The sequence below is a fragment of the Canis lupus genome, unplaced genomic scaffold, assembly GCF_011100685.1.
Source record: "Canis lupus familiaris isolate Mischka breed German Shepherd unplaced genomic scaffold, alternate assembly UU_Cfam_GSD_1.0 chrUn_S1344H1523, whole genome shotgun sequence".
Lineage (NCBI taxonomy): Eukaryota > Metazoa > Chordata > Mammalia > Carnivora > Canidae > Canis > Canis lupus.
In genome coordinates, this window is record NW_023330170.1 from 6,643 (window position 1) to 17,568 (window position 10,926).

At 48.6% G+C, this 10,926-nt stretch overlaps 1 protein-coding gene across 1 annotated transcript; it reads right to left on the bottom strand.

The window, feature by feature from the left end:
* Window positions 1-1,860: 1,860 nt before the first annotated feature.
* LOC119878268 (polyadenylate-binding protein 1-like 2) lies at window positions 1,861-2,718 on the bottom strand. Its single transcript, XM_038588935.1, has one exon. It carries the CDS (start codon window positions 2,624-2,626, stop codon window positions 2,024-2,026), a length of 603 nt encoding a protein of 200 aa, XP_038444863.1. The 5' UTR covers window positions 2,627-2,718; the 3' UTR covers window positions 1,861-2,023.
* Window positions 2,719-10,926: the final 8,208 nt, after the last annotated feature.

Genomic DNA, 10,926 nt, shown 5'->3' on the forward strand with positions numbered 1-10,926 from the left:
GTTGATACCATTTGTGGATAGTCATTTAAAAAGAAACTCCCCAAAAGAGAAGAAAAAGATTTCAAACCTTCCATGTCCTTTGATCCTAAATTTGCTCTCACAAATGTTTGTTCAGAAAATAATATTGAATGTAAGCAAGGTTTGTGTACTATGTATAATTAGCAGCTAGGGTTGGATTAGAAAAACCGATGTTCACAACCAAATGTGCAACAATGAGAAAGCTGTGAAATATACCCCCATATCTATATCTAAACATGTATAGAGATGAATACCTATATCTATCTATTCCTCTATCAAGCCCCACCACTGGAACACTAAAGAGTCACAAAACTATTATAAAAGAATATTTAATGACATGAAAGGAACTTCAAGAATATCTATACATCTATATCTATCTATAATATATATTCATGTAAAAAAGCAGATATTGAAACAGTATATACATTAAAATTCACATATATATCACATGAAAAATACTGGGCAAGTGCATATGAAAATGATTTAGGAATGTAGGCGTGTTGATTAGGATGATTAGTAGGGACATTAAATTTCTTCTGTTAACTTGTCTGCTTTGTTATTTTTGTCTGCAATGAAGCTGAATGATTTTTCTGACAATGGGGAAAAGGGCAGCAAGTGGGCACAGGGAAGAGCATTTACAACCCCAAACAGGGAAGTGCCATTTGCAGCCCATCGAGCTGGCCAAGACACGCACATGCACGCACCCGCCGTGCACACACAGACGCGCACACACATCAATTACAGTGACCAGGAGACTATGCAGGGGAAATGGACACACTCGTTTTACTAGCTGTGTGGCTGGCATGAACGCAAATCAGTACAATGCTTATGAAGGGGCCATTTGGCAACACACGGGAAAAGTCTTTAAAATATCCTATTGTGGATCCTGCAAGTCGACAATTAAGAAGACCATCCGGTAGGCTAGCGAAGATTTGGCTTGACAAGGAAGGATTCATTCATCAGAGTATGCAATGTTGGGTTTAAACACAAGGAAAGAACTGGGCACCAACTGAATGTCCAATAATGTGGGATTGATTACAGAAATGTTAAAGATCCATCTATACACTCTGCAGGCACTGAAGATGACATTTCTGAAGCCTGTTGAATAGCATGGAAAGAAGTTCAATGGGTTGATTTTGTTTGGTTTTAGTTTCTGAAGAAGCAGGTTAAGAAACACCACACATAGGAACCATTCTATAATGGTGTGTTAAAAGGGAAGGTGGGGTGGGAGTGAGGAAGGGAGGGAGAGAGAAGAAGAGAAGAGAGCCTGTAAAAACAGCACACCAAGAAGTGGCTGTCTCTGGGTAGTAGGATCACTGGGAACAATTACTCTCTTGGCTTTCCCTCATCTGATCTCCTTTTCCTTTCTGATGTTTCCACCATGAAATTGTGTCACCTGTGTAGTGAAGGAAGCAAGCATGAAGGTGCTTTTTAAACCAAACCACAAGGAGAAGAGGCAGCCTGTAATCTATCAAGTGGCACAGATTAGCAAGATTATTCGCAACGCCCTTGGTGGGGGGGGGGGAATGGGGAAAGCAGAAGAGAGGAAGAGGGGAGGAGGTGGAGGAGGAAGAGGGTAGGAAAGGTGAGAGGGAGAGAGGGAGAAGGAGAGAGGAGAGAGAGGAAGGGGGGGAGAGATCGAGGGAAGGAGGAGGGAAGGGTGAGAGGAGAGAGAGAGATAGAGAGAGAGACAGAGAGAGAGAGATAAAGAGAGACCTGCACTCCCAGTACAATACAATACATTGCTGGTGGGAGAGAGGGAGAAGGAGAGAGGGAGAGAGAGGAAGGGGGGGAGAGATCGAGGGAAAGGAGGGAGGGAGGTGAGAGAGAGAGAGAGAGAGAGAGAGAGAGAGAGAGAGAGAGAGAGAGAGAGAGATAAAGAGAGACCTGCACTCCCAGTACAATACAATACACTGCTGGTGGGTTAGAGGGGCAAAGAGGGTGGTTGTAAACCGGGTGGGAGCCAAGGTTTGGCTCTGCTGGCTGGCTCGTCCCTGGCATGTCTTCATCGCAAGGTGGCCTCCTCATCCGTGTCTTCCTCGAAATCTTTGACGTCAGCACTGGTGGACTGCCTGGCCCAGGCTCCCCTTTCGGCCTCTCGTTCTTTATGCGACTTGAATCTCCCAACGAAAATTTTGCGGTAGTTCAGGAACATGCCATTCATCGCATCAATGGCTCGCTCTGCGGACTCCTGCTTCTGGAAGTGCACAAACCCGTAGCCCTTGGGCCCCTTTTCGTCGCAGGCCACTTTGCAGGACAGGATGTTGCCAAACGCCGAGAAGATGTTGTACAGCGCCTTGTTGTCGATGGTCTTGCCCAGGTTCTTGATGAAGACGTTGCCCACCCCACTCTTGCGGAGCGAGGGGTCCCGCTGGGACCACATGATGCGCACGGGCCTGCCCTTGATCACATCAAAGTTCAGGGTTTCCAGGGCCCGCTTGGCATCCACCGGTTGCTGGTAGTTGACGTACGCGTAGCCCAACGAGCGGCGGGTGATCTTGTCCCTGCAAATGCGGATGGACAGGATGGGCCCGGCCGGGCTGAACTTCTCATACAGCATTGCCTCTGTCACTTCAGGATGCAGGTCGCCCACGTACAGCGAGGCCATAGGAAAGTCTGGGTTGCCTTCGGAGCCCCGGCTGGTCTCCGCATCCACATCTGCAGCCGCCGCTGCCGCCGCCGCCGCCGCAGCCGCCGCTGCCGCCGCCGCCGCCGCAGCCACCCCCCGCCCCACCTCCGCATCCGCATCAGCCTCCCCCAGGAGGGCGCCGCAGCCTCCGCTACTGCCGCGGCTGCTGCTGTGGCGGCGGCGGCGGCTTCAGCCGCGCTGGCCTCCACAACCGCTGCCGCCAGGGCGGCCTCCGCCTCTTCCCCCACTGCCAGGGCCGCCGTCGCCTCCCCCTGGGTGGCCTCCCCCACTGCCTCCTCTACTGAGGCCTCGGCCTCCACCTCTGCCTCCACCTCTGCTTCCGCCTCAGCTACGGAGGCCTCCGCCACAGCCTCTGCCACGGTACGCCGCCGCATCTCCGCCGGCCGCCGCGCGCCGCCGCCGCTGGCCCGCCACCGCCGCCGCCACTGTCGCCGCGTCGCCACGGTCGCCGTTGCCACCAGGGGCCGCTGCCAGGCGACCTCCCTTCCGCGAGCTGGGGGACGGAGGGGCGGGAAAGGGCAGGGAGGCGTGTGGGCGCTGGAACCCGGGCCGGGGCGCGAGCGGGAGCTGGGGGCCGGGACCCGGGGGCCCGGGGCCAACCGATCCGTCGAGTCCAGGTCACTTGGAATAGCACGAGCGCTGCCAGGAGCGCGCTGGTGCGAGTCGCCGCAGCCTGCAGCCTGCTGCTGCCAAGCCGCCGCTCAGTCGTGGGCTAGTGTGCGGGGCGCGGGCGGGCGGCGTGTGGTGGGGGGGCGGGGGGTGTTGGCGTCTGTGGTCCGGGCAGCTGGGCAGGCTTCTGTCTCTTTGGTTCCCCCTGTGGCTGCCGCGTGGCTGTGGGGCCGCAGGCTGTGGGAGGGGGCGGGAACGGGAGCCTTGGGGGCTGGGGTGGTGGTGAGTCTTCAGCCTCTCAGGTTGCCTGGATATATATGAAGAGGAAGGCAAGGAAAGGGTTCTGCTGTGGACTGCGGGAATACCGGTTAGATTTAGAAGGTTTTGTTTTATCCCCCCTTTCCCCATAGAACAGTTAAATAATCAAATCAAGTACCTTGCAAGAGCGGGTGGGTGTCATGGAGAATACACTTGCCCGGCCTAAACAAAGCCAAGAAGAATGGTTTTCTCACATTCAGGGGTTCTCCCCACTTCCGCTCATACACACTCTCCAACATCACCGCCACCAAGGAAACAACACCTACTCTGAGCAGGAGCTGGGGCCAGGGGGCCAAGCTCCCCCTGCAGCCTGCTGACCCGTTTTCTCAGAGATTCCCGCCCCCCTTTCCAGCTCTTTCCCTCCTCTGCAACACTTGCAGAAGAGGGAATAAAGAACACATATCATTCATCCATAATACCATGCCACAAATATTAGGGAACCTGTGCTGGTCCCTAGGGATACAGGGATCTGGGAAGCAGCAGACATAAACTGGTTTTGAGCTTGTCCTTGGGAACACACAGTCTGGCTGGAAACCGCTGTCCCTGCTCCAGACTAGGGGAGAACTACAGACCTGGGGTTCTTCTGCAGTGCCCCCCCCCAATTCCTCCTGCCCCACCCAGCCTCCTACATGCAGCCCTACAGAAGGCGAATCAAGAGCACCCTGTCCTTAGTGCTGTCTTCAATGAAACTGTGAGGAAAGCCACACCAAGGGCTGGGGACAGGGCCTGGTCCAGAGCCAAGCACTGGTTTGTTCTTGGCTCTGCCCTCAAGGTGCTAAGGTTACTAGCATGAACCAAGAAATACACATCCATGCCAAAACAAAACCAAAATCTGAAATCTCTAGAATGAGGTCCCTGGTCCCAGCAGTTCATCGGCTAATATTTGTGAAAGCCTTATCAACTACTTGGCACTGGGAGCTAAGGGACAGGCCATGTGATAAGTGAGCAGTGGGTGTTGATGTGTTGGAGGTGTGGGGCCTGGTGATACTAGGTGAGCAGTATGTGTTGTGGAAGCAGAGAGGCCACACAGGGCCAAATGCTGAGTGGATAGACAAGTGAACAACCATTAGAGTCGAGTGTAACAGAAGCTAGGGCCCCACTAGCTCCAGAAAGAAGGACTCAGCCGCCAGCTCTCTGTGGTAGGAGTCAAGTGAGGCTGCACAGAAGACAAAACCCCAAAGATTAGCTCTGATGAGTAGCAGTCCACCGTGTCGAGGCAGAAAGGAAGGCATTCCAAACAGAGGGATCAGTCTACGTGCACCCAAGACCATGTGGCCTGCTAGCACACACAAAGCCACTTCCAGTCATGCCCAATAATCTGGCATGGACAGAGATCATTGTCTCCAAGAGCACATCAGGAGATGGAGCTGGAAGGTGTGGAGCCCTGCAAAGCAAGCTAAGGTGCTTGGACTTTGTACCCAAGCTCACGGGCACCACTCAGCACGTTCAGGGAGGGAATCGGTGTGATCTGATCCTTAGAATGAGTACAAATTAAACATCGATACAGAAGGTAGTTAAGAGAGCAGACCTTAAAAAGTTCTCCTTACAAGAGAAAAATGTTTAACTATGTGAGGTGATAGGTGTTAACGAAACTTACTGTGGTAATCCTATATCTCTATCTATCTCTATCTAGCTTTAGCTATATCTGTCTGTCTGTCTGTCTATCTATCATCTATCTATCTATCATCAAATCATTGTGTTGTACACCTTTCCCTTATACAATGTTACACGTCAATTATATCTCAATAAAACTGGGCAACCCCTTCCCCCATCGATACATATAGATACATAAATATGCCTCTGCCCTCCCCTACATACAACTGAGACAGAGATGATAGAACAAAAAGACCAGACGTGACCAGTTCCAAAAGAGTCAAAACAACCCTTCCCTCTGTCCTTCCTTTCCTCTTCCCCCATCGATACATATAGATACATAAATATTGCCTGTGCCCCTCCCCTACATACAACTGAGACAGGATGATAGAAACAAAAGACAGACGTGACCAGTTCCAAAAGATCAAAACAACCCTTCCCTCTGTCCTTCCTTTCCTCCCTTAAATAGGAGTTTCCTCGCTTACTGTGAGCCAGGCATTGAATTTCATGGGCTTTGGGGTCAGGTATAAAAAAAATGACAAAACCCTCAGGACCTCTCACTCCACTCAAGCTCAGGCTGCCCATACAAATAACAGAAATGCCAGCAGAGGGCCATAGGTACTATGTGATTGGACTATGGTGACCATGGGATTTCATCTGCCCAGCACATATTCTCTCCTCCCCCTCATTCCTGCCCATCCACCGCCTTCTTTGAGTAAATAAACTGTTTTCTGTGGTGACTGTACCTAGGCAGTGTGCACGTGACAGGACAACCTCCAAGCCTGAGGACTGACCCAATCACTGTCGGGTGTGAGGCAGTGAGAACCTTTCCATCGCTGGCTGGAAGCATCCCAAGGTGGCTGAGAACAGACACACAGACATGTACCTGGCCAGCTTGCAAAATCCAGCCCACTGCCCCCTAGACAGAGCTAGTGCCAACAAAGGAAAAGGACAGAGACGAGACGTAGGAAAAGCCTGCTGTACACCCAGTGCTTGACCAAGGTGATCACTGTCACTGCTGTGAAGAGCCATTTCTTGGGGGTCTAGATTGCTTGTAGGCAGGAGGCAGACGAGCTGTGCCTTACTCCCTCCAAGAGGGACCCCGAGGAGGCAGAGGCCAGGGGAAAGCCATGATTCCTGGGGGGTGGGGTGGTGGTAGGGGATGTGCAGGTGACAAGAAGAACTTCTTGGCCCATGGGTAGGAGACAGAAATGCCAAGCAGGACCAATGCAAGGGCCAGGACTCAACAACATCTCTTTCTCTGGCTTTGACTTCCAGCCCACAGAGCCGACAGAAATCAGTGAAGCGGCAGGAGAAGGAGGTTCAAGGAAGTCATGCTATGGCCAGCAAATTCCCAAACTTGTCAATCCTGAAGAAGATCCCTAGGCCTCTGAACCTCCCGCAACAGGAACAGGGCTACTAAAGTGACAAGGAGAGCAAATGGGGAATGCTCTCCAAGTCCTTTCTCACAGAGGCCTCTGTGGGGGGTCCTCCTGGCCAGTCCCTACCATCTACAATCAAAACTCTTCTGACTACTAGGCACTGTGACAGAGGCAAAAATGATGAGCCCTGTGGAGCATCAGTGGAGGGAGAGAGAGGTCTTTTTCTTGGGGGAGGAAGTGTTATTCACTTCATTCATCCAGTGATTTGAAAAGTACTTATTGGAGGGCCTATGCTGTACCAGGCATTCTTCTAGGCAGGAGGTCCCTGTACTCAGGAAGCTGAATTTCTAGTAGGGAAGACAGACAATAAACTCATCAGAAAATTTAAAAGCATTTAAAGGTTGCTACAAATGCCCTCATGGAAATAAACAAGATGGTTTGGTGCCCATTACCTAGAACCACCCCTCCCTCCCCAAAGAAAAAAGTGGCAAAGGTCAGGAATGGCTTCTCTGAAGACAATGATCAGTGGTCAGTCCTGCCAGGAACCAGGGGGAAAACCTGCCCAAACAGGGGTGCTGGAGGGGCAGAAAGGATGCCAGTGTGGCTGGAGCCCAGTGAAAGTGCGGGATGGAGGGACCAGAAGAAGGTGCAGAGGTGGGAAGGAGCCATGATGAAGAGTTTCGTTTTTACTCAAAAGTGCTCTGGGGAACCAAGAGAGGTCGGAATCAAGGGAGTGCCGTGACCTAATCATATTCAATAATTTTCTCGCTGGCTGCTCTCCGTGGAGAATATTGCAAGTGGGCAGGGCACAAAGGAAGGTAGGAAGACCTATTTGGACCCTCTTGCAGTAGTCCCAGTCGAATGATGGCAGTGGCTTGGCCAAGACTGGCAGCATGAATTTGGAGAAGAGTGCATGGGTTCATGTGACATTTTGGAAGGAGAACAGTCATTGCTTGCTGATGCATTGAAGGCAGTCGGTAAACAAACTTAAGAAATGAATGATTACTAAAAGAGTATTCCCTTTCAAGTTTGATCATAGAGGTGTTGTGTATGGTGATAGGCAATATGGAAAGCAGGTGTGGTAGGTTTGGAGAAGGGAGAGAAAAACAGTCAGGGGTGTGTGTCAAGAGCTCTTATTTGCACATGTTAAGTGTCTGGAGTCTATTGGTCACCCATAAGGCTGGAGAGGCAGAATTATTGAGACAACAGGACCACAGATGGTATTTAAAGTCAGAAGACTGGGCAGGGAGCACCTGGGGAGAGTATAGTCAGGGGAAGAAGTTGCAGGGCTATTCCCTGGGACACGCCCACATTTAGAAGTTCAGTGGAATATGACAAGCCAGCAGAAGAGATTGAGAAGGACTGGGTGTTAAAAGGGCTGGCCCCAAACCTGACTTGCAGGGTCCAGCCTCAATGTCCTCACTCAGGCCCTGCTTTCAGTGCTTCTGGCTGCACGTGCATGGGAGTTGGTTTAAAACAGGAGGCAAGAGGGGATCCCTGGGTGGCTCAGCGGTTTAGCGCCTGCCTTTGGCCCAGGACGTGATCCTGGAGACCCGGGATCGAGTCCCGCATCAGGCTCCCTGCATGGAGCCTGCTTCTCCCTCTGCCTGTGTCTCTGCCTCTCTCCCTCTCTCTCTCTCTCTCTCTCTCTCTCTCTCTCTCTCTCTCTCATGAATAAATAAATTAAACCTTAAAAAAAAAACAGGGAGGCAAGAGACTTTGTGTGCTAGGGTTTAGCTTCTCTTCCTGTTCATTCTCAGTGGAGCTTTCAAAAGAGATAGGTTTAAGTCCAGAGACATTTCAAGAGTGTTTGGAGCCAGCACTGCTCTTCCATTTCATATGGCCCACTTCCTTCTTCCTATCAGGAGGGAGAAATATGGAAAGAGTGGGAATGTAGTTCAGAAAGCAGGGGAAAAGAGTAGAAAAGAATGGAAGAAGGTAGCGAATGGGGGCACTAATGGGGAGAGGGGACAGATCAACTCCACATACAAAAATGAATCAAAACACCAAAAACAGTGATCTACATAAAGAAGTCTATTCCTGTGAATTTCTCATTGGCATAGCTGTAAGAAGGACGCCTGGGGAAAAAGAGAATGAAAGCATAACTGTATTTTGGGGTAAGGAAATCATTTCTGTCAGTTCACACTGTCCCCCCAAACTCCCCCAAATGAAAATAATCATGAGATACAAGCCAACAACAACAACAACAAAAAGCAGCCTTGGGCTTTTAGTTAGGAAGAACTGGAAAGGTTTGGATGTGTCCCCGTTATTTAACAAATAATAACAATGATTATTATACTATCTTGAACAAGTACAACACATTGAGCCAACAGTCCTTTGGATCCTCATAAAGTGAAATGTTAAGGAAGACAGATTCTCAGTACGTGCTCTGAGTTTGAATTTCAGAAACTCTAATTAAGGTTCTTAGGAATTTCTTTTATAACAAATACTTTTGCCCCAACCCTGATTAGGAACCAAGAACAAAGGGCTATCTCGACTGATGATTTTCATATACCGTTTCAGATATGTTTGTCCCTGGGGACCAATTCTCCTTTCAGTATATGCTTACAATTTTAACCAATGCCTTTCATTGTCATAATCTTAGGCAGTTTACAGACACGATCTTATAAAAAATATATACCTATAGATAGGCCACAGGCCATGACTTACTAGCTGTGCTTACCTCATTCAAGTTGCTTTACCTGTTTTGTTTTTTCCTTATCTTTGGAGTCTTCATCTGTACAAGCAGATAGTTGTAAGGATGAAAAGTGATAATATATGGGAAATGTTTTTCCCAGTGCCTGGCATGCATTCAATGCCCAACACGAGAGACTCCTTATAATGCCATTTCCCTCTGTCTTGAGGATATCCTTATTCAGCTGGGTTTTGAAGGCCCAGTGTCTTTCCTTTCTGGTGTCCAAGGAAGCCTGGCTTTTTCTCTCTAACCAGGAGCAAAGTGTCCATTCAGAGGGAGTCTGATCCTCTGAGTCACATCCCAGGTTACGGCTGGATTTTACTCTAGGCAATTAACTGCCTGATTGTCCAGCCTAAACTCACTTTTCTTACACCCTCATCCAGGTTTCCCTTAGTTCTCCTGACCTTAGAACCTTTTTATAATCCACCTTTTTATTTGTCCTGAGGTCCAAGGACTTTACAAGTCAATACATGAAAACATGCTCTTTTCCGTACTCAAGAAAACTGCCCAGAAGATTTGATAATATTCATGGGTTACGGATGTGTGAATGGCTGATTCTCAGTACTCTTGAGTTGTTGAGCAATTTAAGTTCCCACTCTATATAATAAATGTAAAATGAAATCCCCTTCCATACGGTAAAGTCTTGCTAAAGTCATGATGGCTACCCGTAGGACCTCCTCCCAAACATACACACTATCTTTTTAAAACTATTCTTTAAAACGGAAAAAGAAAATGAAAATGAAAAGCATTGTTCTCACTGAAAGGAAGTCATGCACAGGGTAAACAAAATCGTGATGACGAGAATGTACAAAGGAACTTATGATAAAAAGCAAAGGTTCAAGACCTCACCACTTCTCTACCCCTTGTTGTGATCCCCAGGGTAGAGCATTTTATTTTATTTTTATTTTTATATTTTTTTAGTTCCATTTGTTTTTTTGTTTTTTTCTTATAAATTTATTTTTTTATTGGTGTTCAGTTTGCCAACATATAGAATAACAGCCAGTGCTCATCCCGCCAAGTGCCCACCTCAGTGCCCGTCACCCAGTCACCCCCACCCCCGCCCACCTCCCCTTCAACCACCCCTAGTTCGTTTCCCAGAGTTAGGAGTCTTTCATGTTCTGTCTCCCTTTCTGATATTCCCCACTCATTTTTCTCCTTTCCCCTTTATTCCCTTTCACTATTTTTTATATTCCCCAAATGAATGAGACCATATAATGTTTGTCCTTCTCCGATTGACTTATTGCATAGAGCATTTTAATAATTCCTGTTTGCATTCTTCTGACACTTAACCTCTTACAACTAAAGTGCTTAATCTGCTATTTCAATAAATCATCAAGTTCAGACATCATCAATTGACCACATTCTGCTTACAGAGGAGTATATTTAACTCACTCAGGTGTCTTCAATCTGCCCTCAATTTCTTTCTCTTGGTGTTTATACTTTCTTTTGATGTTTACTTCCTCTATTTGGTGACTCTAGTAACATTTTATTTTATTTTTAAAACATTTTGTTAGTTACCATACAGTGCAATATTGGTTTCTGGAGCATAATTCAGTGGTTAATCACTTACATACAACACCCAGTATTCAGCACAACAAGTGCCCTCTTTAATACCCACCACCCACCTAGCCCATCCCCCACCCGCCTCCCTGCATCAGCCC